Source organism: Lytechinus pictus, chromosome 2 (assembly GCF_037042905.1).
Source record: "Lytechinus pictus isolate F3 Inbred chromosome 2, Lp3.0, whole genome shotgun sequence".
In the NCBI taxonomy this organism is placed as follows: Eukaryota; Metazoa; Echinodermata; class Echinoidea; order Temnopleuroida; family Toxopneustidae; genus Lytechinus; species Lytechinus pictus.
In genome coordinates, this window is record NC_087246.1 from 53,886,829 (window position 1) to 53,913,851 (window position 27,023).

The 27,023-nt window shown below is 35.8% G+C and overlaps 2 protein-coding genes across 4 annotated transcripts; one reads left to right on the forward strand and one right to left on the reverse strand.

Annotated features, from left to right (window-relative positions):
- The first annotated feature begins 318 nt into the window (after positions 1 to 318).
- On the forward strand, positions 319 to 23,415 carry LOC129253965 (translin-associated factor X-interacting protein 1-like). 2 transcript variants are annotated; one of them, XM_064095168.1, is made up of 17 exons: positions 545 to 717; positions 2,366 to 2,498; positions 3,687 to 3,959; positions 4,488 to 4,622; positions 5,204 to 5,368; positions 6,568 to 6,749; positions 10,486 to 10,597; positions 11,612 to 11,673; positions 12,247 to 12,336; positions 14,710 to 14,860; positions 15,591 to 15,719; positions 16,455 to 16,625; positions 17,037 to 17,126; positions 17,434 to 17,586; positions 18,186 to 18,292; positions 19,657 to 19,687; positions 21,564 to 23,415. In XM_064095168.1, the coding sequence occupies exons 1-16, from the start codon at positions 671 to 673 to the stop codon at positions 19,658 to 19,660; spliced, it is 2,004 nt and encodes a 667-aa protein (XP_063951238.1). In that variant the 5' UTR covers positions 545 to 670; the 3' UTR covers positions 19,661 to 19,687; positions 21,564 to 23,415. The 2 variants fall into 2 exon arrangements, with proteins under 2 accessions (XP_063951237.1, XP_063951238.1); XM_064095167.1 differs by lacking the exon at positions 19,657 to 19,687 and having other exon boundaries at positions 319 to 717.
- LOC135153148 (gamma-glutamylcyclotransferase-like) lies at positions 21,911 to 26,514 on the reverse strand. 2 transcript variants are annotated; one of them, XM_064095169.1, is made up of 5 exons: positions 26,097 to 26,514; positions 25,390 to 25,511; positions 24,921 to 25,029; positions 24,322 to 24,473; positions 21,911 to 23,888 (listed from the first exon to the last, which is right to left on the reverse strand). In XM_064095169.1, exons 2-5 carry the CDS (start codon positions 25,401 to 25,403, stop codon positions 23,630 to 23,632), a joined length of 534 nt encoding a protein of 177 aa, XP_063951239.1. In that variant the 5' UTR covers positions 25,404 to 25,511; positions 26,097 to 26,514; the 3' UTR covers positions 21,911 to 23,629. The 2 variants fall into 2 exon arrangements, with proteins under 2 accessions (XP_063951239.1, XP_063951240.1); XM_064095170.1 differs by having other exon boundaries at positions 26,049 to 26,127.
- Positions 26,515 to 27,023: the final 509 nt, after the last annotated feature.

Sequence of the window (27,023 nt, forward strand, 5' to 3'; positions counted from 1 at the left end):
TTCCTGTTTCTAAAGTCTAATATCTGAAACCTCTGTTTTCCTGAATGGCAAGAGCCAAGATTTGCATCACCCCATATCGGATCAGGAAATAAAATGAAGATGATTGAACAAAGAGAAGAGATAGGCTTTAATACGGTTTCAGCGATATAAATACGAGGCCCATTTTAAGTTTGAACTCATAAATAATGGATTCATCAACTCTAATAATCCCGCGATCTACTTGTCTTATGAAATTAGATTTCCAAGTAGAAAGTGTATATTCAACAGAAGTCTCTCATTCATTGGTCAAATGTTTTTCGATGATGAGCCAATCAATTTACACGTACGGTAGTAGCTACCCCGACACCCCATATATTACCCCCCCCCTCCAATATCACTCTATTTAATGCAAATGGAACATTAAGAATTGTATTTTTTGCAAGCTTACAAAAGTCTTTTTCTTTTCACTCTTCTTGCTCCTCAATTGCACCAGACCCGTGTCTCACTGAGTGTATACTGCGCTGTTAATGTGGCGCCCTGCACCTATGCTGTGTACTTGCATGCTACCATAACAACGGGTCAAGCGAGTCGAGTAGGTCGGCCGTGTATGAACTTTTATGTGATCAACTTAATTTAGTTGTAACCACTTGAGAGAGGTTTTGTAACTGCTAAATACATTCATATAGTCGAAATGTCAGCAAAGGCACTGGCAAAGTTACCACCAATTCAGAGATCGAGGTAAATATCAAATTTTCGACTTAATTATCAAACGTTCTGTGCGACAAAATTCGCACGGTCTCACCGGAGTGCCACTTTTCTAGGCCTGTAGAGCCGGCTAAACTAACATGGACAATCCGCTCGTTCAGCGGCCAGCTAGACAGGCTGGTATTGGTAGTGGACGTGGTAGTGGTAGTATGCCGGCGTCACCCGTTACGGGAACGGGTACGGCCGTACCCGTTCCCTGATCCCTTCAATCTAGCACTAAACGTTGTTTACATGGACCTACTAAAATATACTGCATAGACAATACAAGGCATGCCCAATACAAAAGTGCATGTCAATCATTAATCCAAATTTCCATTTTTCCAATGAATGTGTAAATTATGTTCATCATCATATGATTATGTAGACAGCTGGCAGCCGTCTGTTTCGAATAGTTTTTTACATTTAAAAAACAAATTTCTCCTCGTACACAGGCGGTTCGCGATCGTGCAGCCGCCATTAGGGGGTTAATAACGCAAAAAACAGTGACTTACTTCGGCTGTCGCGCAACTTACACTTCCCTGGTTTGTCCGAATACATAAACATATGCCCATTGATCCCTGTACAGATCGAATTAGAACTTTGGTCTCTATAATTGGTGAGTGGAGCCAACGGAGTTCAGCGGAACAACCAATATAACAGAGACCAAAGATTTTGGTCTAATGATTATGATGCCAGGGCCCAGCCCAGGGCAATTTTTTAAGCCGAGTGCACACTGGATCTTCGCCATAGAATTTTGAGATCCTGATATCAGCTAAACCGTTGACTTAGATCTACTTTATAAATTCCATTGAGTGATTTTGACCATAGGATCTATTTGGTATTTATGAATAGTTGCATAAAATTAAAAAAGTGACTTTAATAAATAGATCTACATGTAGATCTAGTTTTGCAAAGCTTTACTAGAAAAAAAAGTCCAGCAGACAAAGCCAAGGTAAGATAATTGTATCAGATGAAGGTTAAAATACCATTAAATTGGTATCACATTTTGCAAAATGGTGATTTTTTTACTTTGTCCAGAATCTCAGATTTTCTTGGAACCGACACAAAAGGTAACAAAATTAGCCGCCGTTTTGCCAATATTTTCACAAATATTTTCACAAATGGGGACCTTAAAGAAAATTTCCCAACTGGGTTATTTTTGGTTGCTTTTTCTGTTAGTGATGTCAGTTTTTCAAGATATTGACATACACGTTAATCTAAAATTGACATACACGTTAATCTATATTTGAATTACTTATTGAATGTTGAATCTTGTTCATGCTTTTGTTTAAATTGAATCAATTTATCTTGTACATATTTATATTATGTTGAAGAATGAAAAATAAATTTGAATTGAATTGAATTGAATTATATTATAGTCTTATTATTTGTGAGAATGCAACCAAACCAAAAAATTGGTAATTTGTCTTGAATCAATCTACAATCTTAAGTAAAAAGTTATATCTAACATAATGTAATCTCTGAAATTGAATTTGAACTGTAAAATTTGAATCTAGAACTATATTTGAAGTTTCATTCGATCTGGCTCGGTTTTAATAGTCTTTTAAGTTTCGTTTGTTTCATGTAAGTTGTACATTTTGCCGTTTGACAAAAAATTAATCTGTTCTTAAATCTTTTGCAGTCCACCTCCACCAGCAAATATCAATGCTGTGATATCACCTCGGGCAGGTAAAGCTTTTGGTGGACTCCAAGGACCAAGCTACCAGATAGGGGAAGGTGGCAAACACAAACTACCTGAACCTCAAGCATTAAAGGTAGACTCCAAGCATTTCATTTAATGTTGATTGTAAAACTCTTTGGTAATATGTAAAGGGGTACTCTGGGCTGAAATTAATTTTATCTATATAAATTGAGTACAATTCATGGAGCAAAATGCTGAAAATTTCATCAAAATCTGATAACAAATGACACAGTTATTGAATTTAAAAGTTCAGCAATATTTTGTGAAAACAGTGATATGCACATCATGAGTATTCATGAGGTGGGGTGATGATGTCACATCCCCACTTTGCCTTATGTTATTACATGAAATCATCATTATTTCATATATTCATTCATGTGAGTATGATATGTCACCCTTATAATAAAATATGATGCAGTGATGAATATCTAAAATCAGTCGTCATTCCTCTTTATTTTTTTAGTTCTTGGAGGACAAAATTTTAATAAACATAGTTTCATAAAATAGAAAAGAACAAGTTGGGATTTGAGATTATCACTCAGTTTGCTCTGTAAAATGACATAATTTTGTTATTCCTTGTCTGATTTTGATGAAATTTTAAATGTTAGTTTGATTTTTCTTTGTCTGTTCAAGTCATAATATTTTCAGCCTGAAGAAGGTTGTTGACACCCACTTCTGCTTGTTACAAATATTTAAATGTATATTCTGCACATGTGTACACAGAAGCTGATCCAGTTGTGAATGATCTTTCAGGCACAGTAATGATAGTATGTGTTGCATCCTCTATCAAGAATTTAGGCAGCTGAAATCTGTCTGGAGGATTTTTTAAAATAAGTTTTTTTTTTTTTTACTTCATGAAACTTCTCCTCCATAGTTCATTTTAAAAAGTGATGAACAGAGACTGAAGCTTTCAGTCTAGCAAGAATTTTGTAGTATAAAGATGCTATGTGTCTTTCACAGCAGATTTGCCTTATTCCCCTTTGTTATATCTCTGATAAATGTGAGGAATGGTGATGAAGCAATGTAGGATTCCTGCATGAAAGACGTGCCTCTGACTTTAAGTAATAAGGTTCCTATTAAAGTGGGTGCATGGACAACTTGCTCTTATTTACATTGCTTTAAGTGAGCTAAAAACCTGGGCGGCAATGATTTAAACTTTGGGGGTGAAATCTGGCCAGTGTCATCCCCATTGATCCAATAACATCTTAACAGCATTAATTTCTTTGTCAATGATATTGCCCCCCTTCATTTCAACTAACAGCCGTTTGTAGATACAAAGGCAGGAAACTTGGATACATGGCCAGCCCATGCCACAGCTCAGGCTGCAGCCCGCCCCTCCCTGCCATCCTCCCAGAGGCCAAGGGGTTCCAGCGCTGATGGATATGGCAGAGGACAAAGCACTGCGGAAGGCGGAGGTCCACATCAGTCGATGGTACCAAAACCAAAGTTCCTGGAGCAGTTGGAAGTCTTTCTCAAAAAAGAACTCAGAAATGTGGACGGAGGAAGGGCAGGTCCAAGCGACACAAGATTACAGGTGAGCATCATTAAAAAAAAATTGTCATTGATTGTCTCAAATGATAGTCATCTGGTGGAGTGTTTCACAAAACCATAATTAGTCTAATTTTTTGGTCATTCCACAGAAATGAAATTTTAAACACACACTTTGTGGGTTATCCGAGAAAATACAGATTTTGAGAAGGTAGCCCTTATATAAAATAGCACCTGTGAGAGTGTGTGTGTTTTATCCTGGTTGTATTAATAGGCAAAATACAAATCAAATGCTAATACAAAAAAGAGATTAGAATTTGAGATTAGAAGGGAAAGGGCAGAGGAATACTAGAATGGATTCAATAGACAGAGAAAAGTGGCATAACATCATTGTCAGTGTCTGAAATCAATATTTATAATATTGAAATCTTACTTTCATAATACCTTGAAAGAATTAGCTTGTTGAATCTCCCTCCTGTTGAATTCATTAACCTAATGTTTTTATTGTCTAATTTAAATTAATTTGTTTTTAAATATATATTCTTGCATTTGTTTTATTTCCCTTTTTTATCAGGCATATCGGGAAGTATTTGAGTACCTGATTGAAGATTTTAAGGCTTACAAACCAATCTTTTCTGCTATCAAGAATGAATATGAAGTCATGTTATCACATCAAAGGGAAAAGATCAGAGAACTTGAACCTCTTAAGGTAATATGCATTGCATGCAGTATAATCTGAAAGTTTCACAAAATAAACAGTTATTCTATTGTTCCGAGTGTGTATGCTTACTGGTTGATTCCAAACAGCATCTACATGTATTTGAATCATATTGTAAGGAATTATATAAGGTTGTGAAAATGATTTGGGCTGATAATTATAATGATAATAAACTAATATTTGTAAAGCAAAAGAAAAACAAAACACAACCATTAAAATTTACTCTAGGTCCATTACAGACAGCTTTCCAATATTTCAGGATTACAAAAGAAATAAGTAAGTCTTACCTTGTGAAACTCACTTTTCTCAATAGGCAACTACCTGTAATTGAATTTTTATTGGAAATTCAGATTATCATAGTCCTGGCCTTGTGCAGGATTGTACTCAAATGAAATACATATTTGACATGAAACATGTATTCCCCCTTTTATCCCGAATCATCCGTGTTGGTGACAGTTTCAGAGCGGTGTGATCAAAAGTCATTTTACATGGCATGATTGATTAATGATCACACTGAAATCAAATCCAGATTTTAAATCAATCATAAATATTTCCCCCTCTATCTGACGCAGTCCATGCTGGTAACGGTATCCGAGCAGTGTGACCAGAAGATCATGGCTCTACGAGAAGACGAGAGACAGGAGATGAAAGACCTGAAGAACGAGAAACAAGCTCTCCTGGACCGCATCGGTGGGATGAGGGAGGAACAGTTCTCATTACAGATGCAGATTGAAAAGGTAGTAATAGATGACTCTAATTGAAATATCCTCCCTAATATCTGGGTAGTGGACATACAGGACAACAAAGAAAAATTTTCACCAAACAAAGGAAAATACCACTGGATAACTGTCCAGGACATGACCTAGCCGACTCTTAGTATCTATGGAAATCTGAACAAATTATCGAGGTTAACAAAGTTAATTTGATTTTCATTTTTTTTTTCAATATGGAATCTCTTGGATATCTAATTATTTGAAAGACTTTAAGAATAAAATTTGTGTGAAAGCAGCTAGTCTGTATTGCCACAAGCAATTTTAAAGAAAATATACAATTTTTTGTGTGAACAGTGTTTGAAAGTGATTTGAAATTGAGATCTTGTGAATATGGAAGGTAAAAATACAATGAAAACAATAGTTTAGGGTTGGTCTTACGCAAAGGCTATCATGACAAAGAAATAGACTTTTGGAAATAAAGAACTTCTAGTCATTCTTGATGTGTCACTATTGTGGAATCACCGTGGTTCAATGGTTCTGATCTTTGGCTTCCAACTAGAGGATCATTTTTCAAGTCCGACCCATGATGTATATTTCCTTTTGCATCCATATCAGGCAGAACTTGACTTTGGAGTAGTAATGGGCAGTTTGTAGGAATTTTATTCTTTGAAAATACTTGTACACCTGAATGGGTACGGGCTAAAGACAGGTAATATGACAATATATGCCTCAATTGCTCTGGAGAATAGATTTGTGCACTCAAGAAGTGGCCTTGTTGATATTGAGTCACAAGACAGCTATGCCCTCATTCTGAAGTCCGGTTTACACCTAGACCATGGTCGAACTCTGTGCTAAAATTATGAGAAGTCGAAAATGTCAGATGTTTGTTTTACATTGTTTCTTATGTTTACCTTTTCTCTTTCCTCATGCTGTTATGGTGAAGAAAACACTTAGAATCATTATTTTCTGATAATTATGAATAATTTGTGTGTCATGTAAAACTGATAAATTAAACTTGTTCTATTAGAGATTGGTGTCTTTAATAGTTGACCATCCATATTTAAACCACAACTTTAAACCATTTTAATCAAAACCTAGTTCAGAATATGGACCCTAGAGTGTTTAACCAACATGAACGCCGACTGTGTTGCACGTCTTCCATTATAAATCCTCGGTGTAATGATAATTCATGTGATTCTCTTTCTCTTTGAACCCCATCACAGCTCCAAGAGAAGATAGCTGAACAGTATCAGATGTATCGTGATGAGTGTGACGCTCGTAAGTTACTTGTCTCTGATATCAACGACCTTCGTTACCAGCAGGAGGATTATCAGAAGGCCCAGGGTAACCAAGAGGTCCCTGCTGAAGCGAAGGAAGACCCCGTCAAGATGAAGATTGCTCTCAGGTAAGGGTTGAAGGGAAATGAAACCCTGGAACAAGTTAGCTTGTGTGCAGACGTACAAAATCAAGAAAAAGAGCAATGAAAGTTTGAGAACGTATTAGGTACCGGTATACAATAAGAAAGAGGTGAGCATTTAAATGTGGAGAATGCTAATGCTACATGGAGATCCTCCCATTTGCCCTGTGATATAGCTGTCTGCTGTCACACTTGAAAGGAAAATGGAACCCTTGGAACAAGATAGCTTGTGCGAAAACATAAAAATCAAAGAAACAGATCAACGCAACTTTGAGAAAAATTGAATAAATGATAAGAAAGTTATGAAAATTCGAAGTTTAGATCATTATTGTCATGTAGATCCTCCAATCGGCAATGCGACAAAGATGTGTGATGTCACATGTGAACAACTTTCCCATTACTTTTGTTCATATTTCACTTAAAGTGCCTCTTTTATCACATCACATGGGCATTTTCACGGTAACTGACATTACACGGCACAATGTTTTCACACCTTTCATTGTGTGTATCTCTAAAACAACAAATGATGGGAGTTTGCTTTTGATAGAGTTAATAAAGTGAACCTTGCTGTATAATCTGATACTAAGTTTTCCTATGTAACCACATTTTTTTACGCAACAGCAAGCAAAAATGTGTCGGTAACTGACATTACGCAAAAGGACATGAAATTTCAGGGTGTTCATTAAAATTGAAATATCTCATGTCCCTGAGTAGATAGAGTAATAATTTGAATATGTAAATATACCTCTGTTACTAGGTTAAGATGTGTCAAAATATTAAACAATTCGTTTTTGTCTTTTGGGGGCTATGATAATTTTTCCACAACCATGCTGGTAACTGACATTACGGTAACTGACATTACACTTAATTTGCCATAGAGATAACACATGGAAGTCAAATGTGTGGAATCATTGCATTGTATCTTCTGTGCAGGGCTTCACATGAAAGTGAGCTTGATGTGGAAGTATACCCGAGTTTTTAGGAACATTTCAATGAAAAAACTTTTTCTTTTTTTAATTCCTTTCTTTGATTTGAACATTTTTATCATTACTTGTCGGTAACTGACAATACACATTAACATTTACCAGTGCTATATGATTTTCAAAGGCATAATTTTCTTGGTACTTATATGTAAGGCTTTTTAAAATCATAAAAGTTTCATAATACTTCACATTTTTAATTATCAAAAGACAAGAAATGTATGTTTTACTTACTCGGGGGGGGGGGGGGGGGGGGGGTCATAGCAGCTACATGTTTTCCTATAGTAATTTAATATTGCATTGACTGTACACATGGATTTTACTGACTATACACCCATAATATATTCATCAGTTTTATATTGACTTTTTAAACCTTTTCCTTCTCCAACCTCCCCCTCCCCTCAAAAAAGGCAAAATGAATAAGGGTCTCCTCCCCTAGGCTACATGTACCCCTCCCCTGAATCTCATGCAGCCATGTAGTTTAATTGATTTCTATTCTGGTCAGTGCAAGCGATGCTTGTTCATATCTGTCGGATTTCAATTCTCTTCATAATTTGTTTAATCATTTTCTTTGCTAATTTCTTTTTTAAGCTGTCATCAAAAAATAAACTCCAGCTTCTAAACTGAAACTGAACTATTTGTAAATTAGAAAAAAAAAACAGTTTTAGTAGATCCATGCAACATTGATCAGAACTGTCAAATTTCACTTTTCATCTATACTTGTAAACCAAAAACAAAATTGTATCACACATCCACACTACTAACAGGTATAAAAACCAGGAATTTACTTTTAGCGAGGCAATGCTCAAAAGAATCCTAGAAACTAAAAAAGGGACCCTGGAAATCCCCTTCATCACAATGTTAAGCTTTAAAAATGTTGCAGATTTAGGCAATAGGTTGGGAAAAGTACCCCCTACCACCCCCCCCCCCCCCCCCGAAAACCAAACAAAAAATTGTCTGATACAATTAGGTACTTGGTAAGTGCATGTACAAAACAATTTCATAGTAATTTTTTTTTGCCTGATGGGAATGCAACTTCCTTCATAATTTCATATAGTATTCCTTGTGAACTATACCTTTTAAAAGTCAATAGCAAGCTCCTTCTGGTGTGACTTTTAAAGTGAAAGACTTAAATAACAAGTATACAATATTTCTTCACCATAAAATTGACCACATATTTGCATTTCAATATTGGTAACCAACGTTTTATCATGGTAACTGACATTACATCTCGGTAACTGACATTACATTTTCCACTTGGTAACTGACATTACATATATTTAATGGTACCCTATGGCTTCATTGTTAATTGGTAATCTTTAATTTTGGTGTAGAAGGGAGGGGTGTTACCTAGAGAGGAAATCTACCAAGTTTCATTTAATATATCCTCTTTTCCAGGAAATTAGAAAAAAAAGTTCATGTTTTCGGTAACTGACATTACATACCATATCACATACTTCATCAATGTTTTTTTATCAGATGAATGAATTACTGGTGCTCCTTTCTGTGGGATTTTAAAAAGTGTTATAATAGCAAGCTAAATCACAGGCGAAAACATCATGATCAAACCTGTTCTTTAAAAATCTGTCAAAACAAAATATGTATCAATATACTATTTTCAACACTAATTTGTATCCATACTTTGGCAGCCATTTTGAAATAAAAAATGGCTGCCAGAGTCGGAAATTTTTTTGTCTCGGAAACTTCAGGTCTTGTTTTATTAAAAAACATAAAGCATTTGACATGAATATCAACTTGATTTTTTTGCCTCTGTGTCCATCTGTGGTGAAAATGCCCACTGTATGTATTCTTTCTATAGGAGGGCATGTAATACAGATTTTCAACGAATACATTATGAAGAGTTTGTATCACCATAAGGAGGAGCAAAAAGAGACATTTTGGGGATATTTTATAGTCCATCAAAGGGAAAGTTGTTCACATGTGACATCACACATCTTTGTTGTAGTGCCAACGGGAGGATCTCCATAGCATTAGTAATCCCAATTTTCAAATGCTCATAATTTTCTCATTATTTGTCCAATTTTCTCAAACTTTCTTTTATCTTATTCTTTGATTTTTCTTTTTCCACACAAGCCCACTTGTTCGAAAGGTTCCATTCCCCTTTACTCTCTCCCTTGATGGATGTAACGCAAAATTTTTATTTAAATGTTATTTTAATTCTGTAGTAAACTTTAACTATGGACTCGCCATGAAGCAGAATTTGGAAAAAGTTTGTTTGTGTTTGTTAATGCATTCATTTATTCCAACTGAGTTTTCCTAGTTTGAATCCTAAAACTGTTGAAAATTTGCATGTAAGTCAAACATGTATACTGATATTTGTATTATAACTGACAACACACATACTAAGATAATGGGGCAAGGAAAAGCATTGACTCAGATTATGGACTTACATCTTCATGTTTCCAAAATTCTTGAACTTTTTCTTGACTGCTTTATTTACGCTTGTCTTTGTTTAGTTTTCTTGGTGCTGGTAAATTGCAAATTCAAGCAGAAATATGCATGCTTAATAGCTTGTAAGCTGGTATTACACTCACTCCTATATGCAGTCAATTCAAAAGATTGTTTTATTTGAAACTGTTTGTTTGTTTCTTTGCGATAGGATGAGGATGTAAATAATGCTTTAATGATATCGATACTAGAGAATATATTTTTCCATAATCATGGTCTAAACAACATTGTTTACAATGAAACCATGAAATAAATCAATTTGATTGCTCTTTTAGAAAAGCGCGGGAGGATCTAACAGATGCAACTCAGAGATTGAACGAAATGATAGCCAACTATGGTGATGTGGTTCCTAGAAGGGATTTTGAATTACTGACAGCGGAACACAAGGTATGTTGGTTTGAATTAAATCAATCAAATAACGTGTAGTGCAACTTTTCAAAAGTCCGTGCTGTGTAATTTAGTAGGAATCCTGCTTTAAGAGCACTGTGTGTCTTTTCATTGTAGTTTTCCAACATTCCCCACTACTCTGTCTGTGATGGAATGTGAGGATGGGTAATCTAAAAGCTGCCCGCTTACTTCTTGTGCAAAAGACGCCACTCTTTTGACAAGGTACCTAATACTGGAAACAGCAAGACTGGTACACCCCCAGGTCCTAGGTCCACTGCCAACTCGTCCACTCACCACATGGTCTACCTTTATTTAATCCTATGCCATTCCATCCATCAACATTTCGTCGAACAACCATTTGGTCCAATCATCACTTTGTCTAATCACCAGTTCGTCTATGACCATTTCGTCTCATAACCAGTCTAATATTTGTTTTAATTTCTTTCATTTTGCTGATTTAACACTTAGTCTAATTAGACCAAATGGTATATGGAGTATATAGCTACTAGTATTGGACCAACTCGTTATTTTATAAAATGGGGAGTGGACTAAATGGCAATTAGACCATGTAGATATTGGACGAACTGATGGTAGACCAAATGAAAGTAGACAAATTGGCACTGGATCAAATGAAAATAAACCCAGGTCCCCATCCTGTGAAAGAGTACTTGATTCAGATCAACAATAACAACACTTTGAGATTGATGAACTAAAAGTAACAATCTCAGAGATGAAATACTCTTTAAAAGACAGAGTTGTTTCCATTCTATTCTAATCACAGAGCTCTACTTGGTAAATAAATAATAAGAAACAAGTATGGTTTTATCTTTTTATCTGAAGTGGAACTAATTTGAATTTGTTTCAAAGTAATCAATAGCTTTTTTTATTTTTTTAATATTTATTTATCATTGATTAAATTCAAGCTGTCATTGATAACATTTATGATATGATCCAAAATTAAATGTACTCAACCATTTTTAAAACATCATTATATTGACATGGTTTTATTTACAGAAATTGCTAGAAGAACATGAGACTTTGAATGGTGACTACAATCAGCTGAGAGCAGAGCATGAGTGAGTTTTGTTTCTTTTTATCAACTAGCCTAGCTTCTTATTCTTATTTTCTAGTCACTTTAATCATTGACATTTTTATTTCATAAGAATTATTCATAAAAGGATGGGAAAGATTCATCAACGCTGATTGAAATTCTTTTAAGAATCCACGGTATGCATAAAATGTTCACATTGAGAAACAATACAACAAATTGGAGGTGTCATTAAAGTAGAAAAGAGGTGGGATTGAAATGAAATTTGTAGATGTAGACAAATTTGGATTGAGTGTTGTTTTGTCTTATGGCAGCCATGACTGGGGGGCTTCCAGAATGCATAACAAAAGAAATGTACATAGACGCACCTAGCTCATTGCTGATTGGCTGATAGCCAAGTGGTAACCCCCCAGCTATGGCTGCCATAAGTTGCATTGCTCTGAAGTGGGATTGGTCTATATAAGCAGAACATGATGCATGAATTGGTTGATTCTCTTGCATTTGAGTCAACTATTTCGATGTAACAAACAATTTACGTCATGTAATGTTATTTACAGCTTGTTAAAACTATTTTTTCCCCTTTCCTTTGTGTATGTTACAGGGCTCTGTTGGATGTGAATAAGCAGATCATAGCACAGAGAGATGACTTCTACCAAGAGCTTGAAAACCTCAAGAGAACAGCAACACCAAGGTTTGTATAACGGGCAAATTATCTCAATTAACACCCCGATCCCACTTCTCTGACTGTCTCCTGTCTCTCACTTATTGCGACTATCAGTCAGTCGGCAAGCCCTGAAAAAGTAGCTTCTTTTATCCAAGTGATATGCATGACTAGAGGGTTTTTGCATTGTTAATGAGCTTGGTGCGGACGAAAACACCTCTTTTTATTTGGCCATTGCTGCTCTAAATATTGACCAAATTTCATGTTTTTGGTATCTTTATAAAGAAGAAGAATCATTCTTTCAGGTCATGTGTCTGGATTTTTAAAAAGATTTTGTAACATACTAGTAGGTGAAACTTTTGATCTAAAACAAAATAATTATTTTCATGCAACAAAACTTGGTGTTTTTACACTTAATTTCTGGTTGGGCCCAAATAATTTTTGAATTATGATAAAGCTGAAGATCTAAGCTTTAATATGATATAATTTTTATAAGAAGAGGTATCTTAGATGGGTCAGCAGCCAGCTTTCCATAGGCCAAGTATATTTAGCAGTTTAAAAACAAGAATACTGCGCTCTGATTGGTCGTAGAGACCACACACCCACGCAAATTCCAATGTTCCCACACTGGGCCTCTGCAAGGTCACACACACCATGTGGTAATCTCTTCAAATTACCCGCGTCTGTTGTTTTGAAAACACTATTCAACCAATCAGAACTCTGGATTTTATGCTACTCAGAAATTTCAGAAATCTTTTCATGCCTAAAATTCAATTATTTATCAAAATATTTTATTCAAAAGAAATGATCAGTATCAAGAGTGACATTGTAAGAAAATATAGTTTCAGCTTTCTGATGATATAAATAATGTTTGTGCCTAAAACACAAAATTTTGCACAATTTGCAAGATAAAAAAGAGGAAGAAAATTCCATTTGAGGCATCTTTTCATGCCTAAAATTCAATTATTTATCAAAATATTTTATTCAAAAGAAATGATCAGTATAAAAGAGTAACGTTTACTCTTTCATATGGTTAAAAAATAATTAATTTTACTCGAGGAGAAAGTGGTTAAATTCTTTGAGAAACAAAGTCTCACAATTCACAAGATTTTGCAGGGACATGAATTCAGCCACGAGAGGACTTGGATAAATCTTGCTCATTAACACAGGGGCTTGCAGACTGACTGCTATTTAACACTCTTTTGCCCCCCCCCCACACCATTCCATTGTAATCCCTGCATTTTTCTGACGCTGTAAGTTGGAATAACATCTGCATTCCCCCTCACTGACTGACAAGGCTAATTTATGGCCATCAGCTGTGAAAGTAGAAGTCCCGGGAGAAGTCCAACAAAACTGTACTATAACTTTTTAAGAATTTGTATCTGTGTTGCTATTTTATAAAACAAATAATGCACTTGCTCTGTCGTGCGTAAAAGTAAATGCAGAGAAAGCTCGGTTTCTTCAGATGGTGCACACTGGGCACTCGCCGCCAGCGGCTCGTGCACAGTGCGGCACCTATCTAAAGAAACCTCGCGTCCTCTGCATTTCCACTAACGCACTCGGCTGCATGCATTTGTATAATATTAGATGATGTATTTGGAATATATTTTGGGATTCAAATGGAGAATGAAAATGCGACAAAAATAGAGTTTGATGTTCAAATGTTTATTGATTTCTCTTTTTTTTTTCCACATACACCAACACACACACACAGAAATGTTCCCATCAATTCACATCTTCACGATTAATATTTGTGATTGGATGAAATCAATTAATATCTAATTGAAAGTAGTGCCTCATGGACAATACATTATCGATAAAAAAAAGTATTATACACAGTGTGTCGTGCGTCCCAGAAAAAAGGAAACTGAGATACTCATGTCTTTTTTTTCTTCAAAGGCAAATAAATTATGATATTCTATTTACATAATGATATAGTTCAATTATTCCTCTTTAATTTGATACCATATATGAGACGAACACTTCATGCATTAATGAGCAAGACGAGTTTGAAATTATAAAGTCATAACCAGGCTGCGCAGAAAAATTTGACAAAATTGGTTCGTGATACGACGACCATGCTTATTCGACGATTGGCTCATTAGCATTTCTTTTGTATCCTTTGTTAGGATTCTCTCACTGATCCCTGAAATGAGAGTAAATTCAGATTCACACATGATTTTCTGCGCAAATCGTTTCTGATATGTCTCGATATTCATTGTTTGTAATCTGCCATGCGTGAACGATTTGCTAAGCTCTTGGTTTCAAATTAGAGATTAGATTCCAATCTTGCCACGAGTATCAAATATAATAATTGTGAAATCTATCTCTGAAAATGGGTTTTCTTTTTTTACGGGACGCACTGTATATACTGTTACAAATGCTCTTTGGTATTCTTCACAGACCTGACTGGGACCGCTGCGCTGAGGTGCTGGAAGGAGGCGAAGAGAGATGGGTTCAAATCTCTCAAGGCAAGAAGACCGATCAACTCGTCACGTTACTCCTTAAAGAGATCATGGGAGACGGGGAAGGCTACGAGTACTTTGAACCAAAGGTGAGTGATGCGGTTGCCATGGCAATGGAAGTCGACAGTGCGGTGGTCACAGTGAAAATATTGGGATGCCATGGTTATAAGCTATATTCATGTAATGGTGGAGTAAAGAGTTTTTTGTTTTTGACCGTTAGTAAGCCATGAACCTTGGTTTTAGATGAACAATTGATGAGGTTATGCTTGGTATTGTTATGGTGACAGTATACATGCAAACAGTACCTGTGACTCATATAAAGAATCGCAAGTGGCATAACTTGACTGTAACTTTGAGATAAATTTGAGGTAGGGGTTTAGAGCGATATAATTAGTTGCCGTTCTTTTGAGGACAAGGGCCCATGTTTTGTGACAATAGATGTACGTGTCCAAGTTGTCAGTGCTCTGATTATTAACCTCGGGAGTGTTTTACAAAGAGTTAAGTATGACTTGGAGTCGCACTTAAATGTCCAGTTGCATGTCAAATAAACGGCATCACTGCATTGGTCAAATTATGCTAATAGGACGCGCGCTACTGTGTATTGATAAAAAAGATAGCATGTTACAAAATCATGTGTGCGTCAGCACTAAGCATGATTTTAACTCACACTTAAATTTTTGTATAACACCCCCCGCAGTAAGAAATTCGCTATGACATAGGATACGGTAGATAAAATTGAATAATGTATCTTGAATCAAATTACTGCCAAGATATCTAAGGTGTTCACTACTTCCCAATTCTTTCTATCCCGCCACCCAGGGTCTTGGTGATGATGTACCTGTGTACATGCGATATGAAGGCAAGCTGAGGAAGAGAAAGATGGATGAGAATGATGCTGGTATCCTCATCAAAGAAATATGGAGGGAGAAAACAAAACAAAATCAAGAGGTAAGTTATGTCAACTCACATTAGCAGAAGTCTTAAGGAGCTTTGCAAGAAATTTGCAATCGATATCATCCCCCCTCCTCTGCATGTTCCCATACCAATTTACCGATTTGCCTCCGCCAACAACTAGTCAACCATTTCCGTCAATCCGAAATAGTATCCAGATAGCCAAATTTTACTCAAATTTCTGACAGAGAATGTTTATTTTTCAGCATTTTTACCCTTGAACCTATTAATACAAACTGTCTAGTAATGGTAAGAACAGTCAATTTTTGTGAAAACTAAGATTGAGACAAGGATGTCGGTAAACTTGAGAAAGATAACTCTATAGAGAAATGTCACACTTGGCTCTCAATGGGTTTATTTCATGATTTAACTTAGTACACAGTTGTCAATATGGACCAGAGTTTATGGATCATATCATGACCTCAACATCAAAGACAATATTGGAAAAGGAGGGAAGTAGATTGAAAAAGAAGAAGTATTTTCATCAGTAGGATGCTTATGAACCACAAATATATCAATAAGATATTGTTCGAGCATTTTTGTAACTCTCATAAATCTCACTTTAGCTTTAAAGTTCAGATGCTTAATTCAAATCATTTGTTCCTGATTCAACCTAAAAAGTTGCGAGGCTTCCAAACTGTAGTGGTCCCTTCTATAATGTAATAGTGTGTTACATATTTTTGTGTATGAATGAATCAAATTTGATGTGAAATATTCCTTGATATCTTCTAGAGGGGAGAAGCAGGTCCAGAGCCTATGGATATCTTCCTTGCATCGTTCATGAGACAGAAGTATCCCGAGGAGAAACTTGCCTTTGAGTGGACATACATGCTGCTTAGTATACTAGAAGAGAATGAGAAGGAGAACCATCTAATGCTCTTTTACAAGACACTCATCGGAGAGGTGAGAGTTGATATGAGACTTCATTTTGTTTAACTAAGGCATCTTGGAGCGGTGATGGGTTAAATTGATGTGTTTGGTCATTGACTAGGCAGTTTGAAATGCTGTTAGAGATTTCTAAATTCTGTTCTGTATGTGGTATTGATCATTCATTATGCTGCTATATTATGACTTTTGAGAGGGAGGGGGGGGGGGTGGGGTAATAAACTTCCTAATTATTAGTCAACAAACATTTGGAAATAGCCATTAGACAACTTATTTTATTCAAGTCTAGTATTTTGTAATTTCGTAGCGAAATGCTGTCATTTTGTGGCTTATCTGTTAGTATGCTTTGGCATGTATTTTTGTTCACTTATATCGTTTAGTACTGCTATCAAATATTTGTGTTTGATTTTTCTTTTTCCTTTCTTTCAGATGGATGAAGATGTGTATCATAATCAGTTAGAGGTCTTATCAGAGCTCATGGCTGCATTCAAGAAGGCTGATGAAGAGGAAGGGGGACAGGTAAGTAACCATGAACAAGATGATGAAAATGAAGATGATGATTCTGATGATGATTCTGATGATGATGTTGATGATGGTGGTGGTGGTGGTGGTGGATGGTGGTAATGATGGTGACGATGAGGATGATGATGATGATGACAATGATGATGATGTTGAGGATGATTATTGTGATGATGGTGATGATGGTGATGATGATGATGATGATAGTGATGGTGGTGGTGATGATGTTAAAGTGGAGGTGGATGATTAAATTTCTGTGTTTCAAATTGCTTTTCATGTATATGAAAAATCTTTCATCTTTTTCCAGGGGAGTTTCAACAAGGATATCCTCGAGCTAGCCTTGCGAGAGTTCTTCCCCATCAAAGATGATGATAGCATTCAAGCCCTGGTCGATGCTGCTGTTCAAGAACTTCAGCCTGAAGATGAGACTAAACTTCTCTATGAAGAACTCTTCACAGAGGTGTGTTAATATCCATATTTTACTGTCATATCAGAATACTTGCCTCCAATTTTTTATTTGTAATTTGTTGCGAAAATCTTCATGTAAAATCGGTCATTGTCTGTTTGTCACTATATTCATGCTACATTGATTTTCACTGTATCAAATGTGAACTGGAATTCAATGTGTATATATTCAATGTAGTAACATTGTTATATAAGGGCCCCTTAAGAAAAAGAAATGTAATCACTTGCGAAGTGGCAATAACTAATCACAATCATTCAACATTCCTGTTATCAACCAATCAGAAAAGTTCTTTCAATTAAAATCTTTGTACCTTTTGGACCCAGAATCCTCCGTCTTGAATTCCTCCTGTGACTGATTACTTCGTGTCCAGCAACAGATGTAATTGTCCTGTATTGTATGTGGGTATGTGTGTGATTAGATATTTTAAAGATGTGTGATAATCTACATTTGGGGACTTATCTCTGATGTCACCTTCCAAAAACATGACCCGGGGCTTGAACCACAGATCTCAAAATCCATAATTTCTTTTTGCAGTTGGATTACGGGTGCATGCCAAAATGCTCAAACTGTCTTATTTTTATCTCTTAATTCAGGAGGAGGACGGTACTGTTGGACCATTTATCTCACTTCTTAGATCTCAAGAACAAGAAGAGAAGATACAGTATGTAGATGACATCAGGAAAGAACTGGAAGGGAAAGAGTAAGTTTTAATATAACTGCTGAATTCATATCGAGTATAAAATATTTGATGCTCTGTTTCATAAGATTTGTAAGCATGTTTTTTTTTTACTGACAATAGATTAACATTGAACAACAGCTGGACTGGTTGACATTTGGTAACTAACTTTTCTAAATTCATATCGAATATAAAACGTTGATGTTCTGTTTCATCAGATCTGCCAACATGTTTATATGATATGAACTACTGACATTAGATCAATATTGAACAGTTACTCTACTGATTAACATTGAGTTACTATCGCTTCTCAGTTCATATCAAGTATAAAACATTGGTGTTCTGTTTCATTATATCTGCCAACATGTATTTTATGATACGAACTACTGACATTAGATCAATATTGAACAATTACTCTACCAATTAACATTGAGTAACTATCACTTCTCAGTTCATATCAAGTATAAAACATTGATGTTCTATTTGCCAACATGTTTTTAAGGATATGAACTGATATTAGATCAGTATTGAACAACTACTCTACTTATTAACATGAGTAACTAACTCTTCTGTGTTCATTTTGAGTATAAATACATTTATGCTCTGTTTCATAATATCTGTCGATATTTTCTGTAATTAATATTGAAGAACCACGGAATGACAACGTCCAGATATTTATAGATTTTTGCCCATGGAAAATAAACATGGGGCCTGTATTCTGATAGCCATGGACCTAGTTTTACTTAAACCACACTTTTATGGAGTGCTTGTTGTCAACTCATTCACCAATTGAAAGTTATTCGTATCCTGATGCAAAAAATTGTCCAAAAATTAATTTGGTCATGAAATGGGAAGGATAGGAAAAATACAAAAATATTATGGATTCTTTTCTTATGAATTAATTGATACATTATAGTTAATTATCAGAATATCACTCTGGTTCTTTAAGGTGTTTTTTTTTTTAATTCATGTAATGAATGACAACGTCCAGATCTTTAGATTTTCGCCCATGGAAAATAAACATGGTTGGGCAGTTTACCCAAGAAGAATTTAGAAAGGCTTATATTTCCTGCTTTTCAGTGAATGGAAAGGATAAGGGTGATAATGATGACAATAATAATGCAACTTTATATGGTTTTCATAACCACTAAGTGTTCAAGATGTTAAACTTTCAATACCTTTACCACCATAATAGTGCTCAATTATTGTGAATAGATACCCCAAAACGGAAAATGATAATTATTATTACTTGCTCACCTCACTATTATGATAATCTATTCAAAGAATATTTCCAGCACACTCTGCAATTTATTTCACTATCTAACCATAATTTGTTCCCATATCTTTCTATCATTTCTCATCAATAATCTGTCATTAATACCTAACAGATAAGTCCATCTATGATATATGTAATTTGAGGTAAGAATATCGTGATGTTGGTGTGTGTTATTGGCCTGTTAGGCTTTCTGTGTAATAGGGCTATAAAGTATTGCTTTATAAGCACAAGATGCATTTACACAGTGTTATGTCGCAATTGCACTGACCAACTCCAAATGTCATTCAAAATTACTCACTAGCTTTCATCGGTCTTGACCATTGGTGTGATTTTGTCACGGCCACCTCGTGAGCTATATGTTCTCTGGTACTGTACATTGGCTTTCAGTTTGATTTTCTTCTTTCATTCATTCTTTTGTTCCTATTGCCATTTAAATGACCTTTACGGTGGTGCAATGATTTGTAGATCATTAGTAGCGAGCTTTGCCCTTTTTTTGGGTGTTTGATTTTGGCTTTATGGCAAAACTTGCATTTGCTTTGATTTGGGATGCAATCGTTGTATATCATCTTCATTCAGTTCTATATGTAGGAAAATTCCAATCAATTATTGGAGGAGTCAATTCATGTGGAACTCTATCTTATGTAATTGGATGACACATTTGCACATCAGATTTACTATTTGTTACAGTCTGCATATATATATTATTAATTTCTTTTTATTTTGCAAATGTAAAGAATAAAACTCTGCAGAATTATTGCTCATGCACATTGTTAGCCTTGATTCACTTTTTGGATAGAAAGTTTTGTCTATAGAGCCTGTTTGCAAAATAATTGCTGTGCATACAGTGTATTGAATACCTATTAGTACCTCCTGTTTACAAACTAGCTCTACAAACTGATGTAAATTGAATTTCATCCAGGACTTGCTCTACAAAATGTGCACAAAAGTGACTTTGTTTCAAGTGACTAAGCACACATGTTATTACTATTCTGAAATGTTAAGCATTGGTGGCACATATGAAAGAATATATCAAGCACTTCATACTTTCACCAGAGTTTTTATCACATTTCCAGTACAATGGTTAGCAATGCCCTTTATTTCCTAATAGGAAAGAATAGACAGAAGTTGCGTTTCCTGTGAGAGATCAAAATCTCTCTTTCATCTGTCATTGAAATAAATATATTAAACTGCCATCAACACAATACTGTGATGTCTTGCCATACTTATCTCCTAGCACAATGTCTCTTAACTCTGGCCAATATCAATCTTTCAAGTTCAATGTTTAATTGAGGGGGGGGGGGTACGGGGTACCACTTTCACACAACATTGTGTGAAAGAAACAAGATAATCATATCAAAATGTAACAAAATGAAATAGAATCAATTATTTGGTGTTATTTGAACCAAGAAATAAAATACTGTAGAGCTTCCCATTTTCGAACAGAATTTTTTTATTTCTCTATATAACATTACAGTGGGAATTATCTGGAAAAAAAAGAGGAATTTATGCCAATTTGATGAAATGTGATTTATAAGTCAAGCTTAACTCAAGATGTGACACATAACATATTTACATACTGTACATTTTCTATTTTTATTTTTTTTGATGGGCTGCAAACCACAGGTTGATGGAGCACTGTCTCAGTATGATATTCGACTCAAAGCCAGCATACTGGGCAAAACGAAGTATTGATAACATGAACTCATTTTTTCTGTCATATGATTGAACAATGTTGGGTTGTATATATATATATATATATATATATATACATCTGTGTGAAAGTCAAATTTCTTTGTCTTTTTTCAATGTTCGTAATGCGCCTTAATGCCCTCTACCTTCGACTTAATGTCTAAATGTGTATTATGATGGAATAAACCCATTCATAGACTTTGCCCTTTCGTATGACGTATGCATATATATATATATATATATATATATATATATATGATTACATACAATGAAAGAAATAATTCAAGCTCATCTTTGACAAACTGGATTTTATTTTGCTTGAATCACCAGGGAGATTCCATGGCGAGAACTTCAAATGGCCGTCAACGTGGTAGATGCCGAGATAGACCGCCCTCACATGGTGCAGTATGTGTGCCGTGCGTTTGACGTCCCCCAGGATCAGATCACCACGGCGCAACCGACGACGCTTGACGTCATCGTGAGGAGACTGCAGAAGAGTACGGCCAGGAGGATCGGGAAGCTGAACAGTTCTGAGCTGACATAGAACTCTCAATCATCAAAGGGAATTCATTGAGTGATTTTTAAAGTACATATCAATTACCTTAACTTCAACTATACAGGACAGGATTCACACATATATCAATCAAACAAAGGCTGCAGAGGCTACATGTAACATATCCTGGCTTTAAAATATGATTTTATTCCTAAATTGATATATAAAGTGATGTAGTAACAAAGGATGGAAAAGTATGAGCACTGTTAATTGAGTCATTTCTTGAAGTGTTTTATCGGACATTGCCAACAAGTTTTGATAGGACTTTTGATCTACATTTTCTTGTAAATGTTCATAATTGATACTTAAAAATATACCAATAGAATATGTATCATATATGCTGTATATGTGCTGTTTCATTCTACAGATGTGAAGAAATTGATAAATGTATGTTTTTAGGCCCTTTAACGAATTCCTTCTTACTTTAATATCCCCCAAAATGAACTCTTTTAGCATTGTAAGCCCTTTTTAATCATTGACAGGCAATTCAATACCATATGTATGCCTGACCCCCTATATCTGGTGCCTTTTTTAAAGTATATTTTTCTCTGTTTTCTAGTTTGTATAAAAACTTTGTAATACTCTCACATTCAGGCTTCAGTCATTCATGAAATGGAGAAAGAATGGGAGAAAATCAAGGCCAGACGTACAAAAAGGTTGATGATTTTATTGAATTGCCCAGAAGCTAAATTGAAGTGTGTTTTCGAACCTTTAAACACATTTATATCAGTTTTTCTGACCAGGTTCAAATGCTAAATATTCATTTTGACACTTATCTTTTTCAGGTTCTGATTATCATATATATCACTATCACTTATACTATATACATCTTGAGTGGTCTTACAGATAGTGAAAAGTTGAATCATTTTTTATGTGGATAAATCATGTTTCAATAGAAATTTGCATTCCTCAACAGATCAAACAAAAACATGCCATTAGGTGCAAGCAGCGAAATAAAAAAATTAAGAATGGAGGAATGAAATGTTCAGGGAACAAGATAAATTTCAAACAAATAAGATCAAATTCTGTCTTTAATGCTGAAGTTGTATATTGTTCTGTGTTGGGGGAATTGTTATAAGAGCAAAGATTGAAATGCCTTTACTTGTGAAAGAACACAATGGGTTTACAATTAGGAGATTAGACAAGGAAACTTACTGAAGGACAACAATAAAAGCAAAGTTATTTTATTTCAACAAATAAGATCAAATTCTGTCTTTAATGCTGAAGAAGTTGTGAGTTGTTCTGTGTTGAGGGAATTGTTATAAGACCAAAGATTGAAATGCCTATATTCGTGAAAGAACACATTAGGTTTACAATTAGGAGATGAGACAAGAAAATTTACTGAAGTACATGTACAACGATAAAAACAAAGTTATCGTAGGTCAAACAAGTATCAAGAATTGTCACGCTATAACCTAAGGAATTTCCCCTTTACTCTACTTTATTGTAACAAACAATTCCAGAATTCCGTCCAAAATGACCTCTGGGCTTTCCTGAAAAATCTGTATCTATATATGAAACCGTCCTAATGTTAGTAATTCAGCATGTATTATCCAGTATATTGTTATTATATGTATATAATGTACAAATATATTTCACATTCTATTTAATAAAATTGTTTTAAATGTATGATTTGAATGTTTTCTTTCCATGTGCATTCTTACAGTTTATAGCATTTGATTTATAAAAAAAAGAATCTGTAATAGGAGTCAACTGCTTTTCTACCTTCCCTCCAAAGAAGATGCCATACAAATGGAAAATATGATTTTGATATTTTGGAGTCTTCTTGATAATTTGAATTTCAGTATTTATGCAAGTCTCACTTAACTTTCATGACCACACCCTATTTCTTATATATTTGAGCCATGACAGGTGGAGGATTAGTATCGCCATTGTCCTTGATTGTTTTTAGGTAGTCAACGTAAGACGAAGGCAGGTTTGATTCTATAGCGCCCTCGATCATGACCTTCATGTAGTGGGGTGACGGAGGCTCCTCATTGGCTCCCTCTAAGTCAGGCGCCATGTGGTAGGTGTGGCATAAGTAGGTGTGGCCCTCTGGGGTTGTTACTGTGATTTCCGGTGAAGAGTATCGGTAGAGGGTCCTAGGATGAAAAAGGGGAATTTAGTAAGTCTGAAATTAAAATAATGAATGTTGGTAGTTGTACCCCACCTTTCTCTCTTTTCCATCAAATCTCTTTGTTTGATTTTACACAATGATTTCATTAAAGTATGCACATTGGAACACCACTGAATAATAAACCGTTTGCAGGTGACATGTGAAATAAAAGAACAAGAGCAAAATAGACAACAAAAAAGATAAGAGATTGTAGATAAAGAGCGAGAAAGAAAGAAATCTGGTTCCCAGAGTTGTAGAAAGAATGTGCGGGCTGGTGGAGAAGTGTAAAGGAGAACAGAAGAAGATCGCACGTGTAAAGAAAGAGAAATATAATGGCAAAGGACATACCGAGAGAAGGAAAAAAAGGTGGGGGTTTATGAAAGTGAGAGAGAGGGTAGTGTATAACTCTTTATCCTTACGGATATAGTCCTTTGACATCAGTTTTATCCAGTCTCCATATTGCTCCCCATACATGAGCCTGTTGATCCTCTTCAATGGAACATAACGACCCTCTCCATTGACTCGTTTCGAGGGTCCATCCAGGGTAGCTGCGGAAATTCAATCTATAACCCTATAAAATGAAGGGTGTGAGGTTGGAGAAAAAAGAAATAAAATTTGTTTGTAATTGCGATCTATTTTCGCACAAATTGAATTCTGTTACGTTTCTATCTCCCTCTTCCTCTCTCAAAATCTTTTACCGTCTCTCTCTTTCTCCGTCTCTCTTTATGTCTGTTTCTTTCTTTCTCTGTCTCTCTTTTACTACCTCCCCCCTCTCTCTTTCTTTTTCTCCCTTCTCTTTTCCATCCCTTTGTCTTTCTCTTTCCCATTAGACATATTAGTGTTCAGGGTATCTTGTTTGTACTTGGTTGAAAACTTTCACTTTGTTTAATAATACGAGAAAATACAATGGAATAAAATAAAACGGTAAAACGTTATACTAAGTTTGATCATCGATAAAAAGCCCCCCCCCCAAAAAAAAAGAACTTGCACCAAAAGCCAGACAACTGAGCAGCCATACCTCAAGTTTCGCTGGGCTTACAAACTCGGCTGATGGTACATAAAGATGAAACCTCGACTTTAATAGATTGCTAGCGTAGCAGAAATAGAAGAATTTATCATTCGGAGCCCTGTAATTGAAGAAAGTCATTAAATTAAAGAAGTCAACAAGGTGCTTATGAGATAATTTCGAAGTAGCACATAGCATATTGTTTGATCAATAATAATAGGTTGCAGAGTCTCATATCCATATATAACCCCTCCCCACACCCCACCAAAAAAAAAAAAAACAAAGAGAGAGAGAGAGACAGAGAAAAGAAAAATAAATGAGCACTTTTTGTTTTCTGTTGATGAATCCTTATTTCTTTATTGCGATCCCACCATACACAAATTGGAATTGAATTTGATTTTTAAAATATCTCTGAAAACCTGTCTTCGCCATTCTTACGAGTTAATGTTGGGTAAAACGCGCATACATTATTATTGCTTACTTTTGCACACTCATGGTTAAAGCTTTTTATTTTCACTCGTCACCAGTCTGGTGTTGGTGGCCCGTGTTGGTGACCCACTTCCTGAACCCCGGCAAAAACTTCTGAACATCAATGTTTGAGATCTGTGGTGGAATGAAATCACAAAATTACAAATAGACCTATAGTTGCTGAAATCGTGAAAATTTTTAGCTAAAAACTGTAAAAGCTGAAAGCTACAATATTCCAAACTTATTCCAACTCGATCAGCCCCCTCCCTTTTTTATCTTCCGATCTTCTTCGCTATCACTCCCCTCTCACTCATCCTCCCGCCATACTTCCACAAAGCCATCCAAATAGGATTCTCTTTTTCACCACCCCCTTGTCAATTCTCTATCCCTCCCTCTTTCTTTCCCATTTACACTCTACCGATTTTCTTCCCCGACTCCAGTACATTTTTTTTTCAACTTGAGTCATCCGTGATTGACTTGAATCATATTACAAGGTCCTCAGTGAAGAAGGGCTGTTGCTATAACTTTATATTCAAATTGAATTTCGATGTGGCATTCATAATGGCTTTATGACAAACAGCTAAGTAATGGGATATATGCGTATCTAATACCATACTATTCATGTACTATTATCATGGAGCTACCAGACAGGCTATTTATAGGCCTACTTACATTATAAGCACACCGACTGATAAAGGCTATATATCCACATGTACTCACCTGCACTCCTGTGGTGTCCACTTTGCTCTGCGAGTTCTGTTGTTCAAGTTGTTGACTCAACCATATCTTTGTAGCTAAACACATGAGTCCCCAATCTTATTTTATGATTGCTAGACTGGCCTACGTTTGTGTAAATTTGAAAGGCTGGTTTGTCCCGTGGATGTGAAAGGGATCGATTAGAGGGGAGTACTGTACTTAGAGCCTTGTACAGTTGGAACAAACAACTAGGCCTATATTTCCCAAGATTGTCGTATATCCCGTGACTATAACGGGTTTGGGGGGACGGGGGGTATGACATAAACATTATAGCGAATATTAAATTCAGTGATATATCAAGTCTCGTCGAAATTTAAGTTATCACCAGTTTACATAATCACCGATAATACCGCCCCCCCCAAAAAAAAAGTCACGCCAAGGGGAAACTCCCAGAACGAAACCCCGCGATGACAATATAAAGGGGGCGTGGCACAAGTGGGCGTGGTTCGTGGTCAGTACATTAACCTGCAGTATTACCATTAGTGCTGTGTGGTTATATTGTATCAAGTCAAAGTAAAAAATGGAAGGTATTTCTGATATTATCACTGTGTTATTTCAACAGTATGAGGCGCTAGGCAATAAATGCCCCTTTAGCTTCAACCTCCCCATCCCTGTTCCTACCCGAGACAGACACAGCTAGCTGTCGCGGTTATCAAGCTTTAGGTCGACGTGAACTTTCATAACCCTCCTTTTTAACAGGGACCTCTTAATTCTTTATGGGACACGTCCAAGTTCAAAGTACGATATATCAACCTATCCTTCGTATCCGTGGTAGGACAGGGTAAACAAATCTGTCACAGATAGTACCCCTATCAGAGGCGTCGATCCGGGGGGCAGGGGGTGATCGCCCCACCAATGGAAATATGGGGGGGGGGGCAAACATATCGTTTT

Coding starts and splice junctions, on each gene's coding strand:
- LOC135153148 (XM_064095169.1), bottom strand. Junction 24,474..24,920: donor TAAGCCCAGCGAAACTTGAG/GTATGGCTGCTC, acceptor TTCATTTTATAG/GGTTATAGATTGAATTTCCG. Junction 23,889..24,321: donor GATGTCAAAGGACTATATCC/GTAAGGATAAAG, acceptor TTTTCATCCTAG/GACCCTCTACCGATACTCTT.
- LOC129253965 (XM_064095167.1), top strand. CDS start 671: ATGTCAGCAAAGGCACTGGCAAAGTTACCACCAATTCAGAGATCGAG. Junction 17,127..17,433: donor ATGAAGAGGAAGGGGGACAG/GTAAGTAACCAT, acceptor ATCTTTTTCCAG/GGGAGTTTCAACAAGGATAT. Junction 18,293..21,563: donor AAAGAACTGGAAGGGAAAGA/GTAAGTTTTAAT, acceptor TTGAATCACCAG/GGAGATTCCATGGCGAGAAC.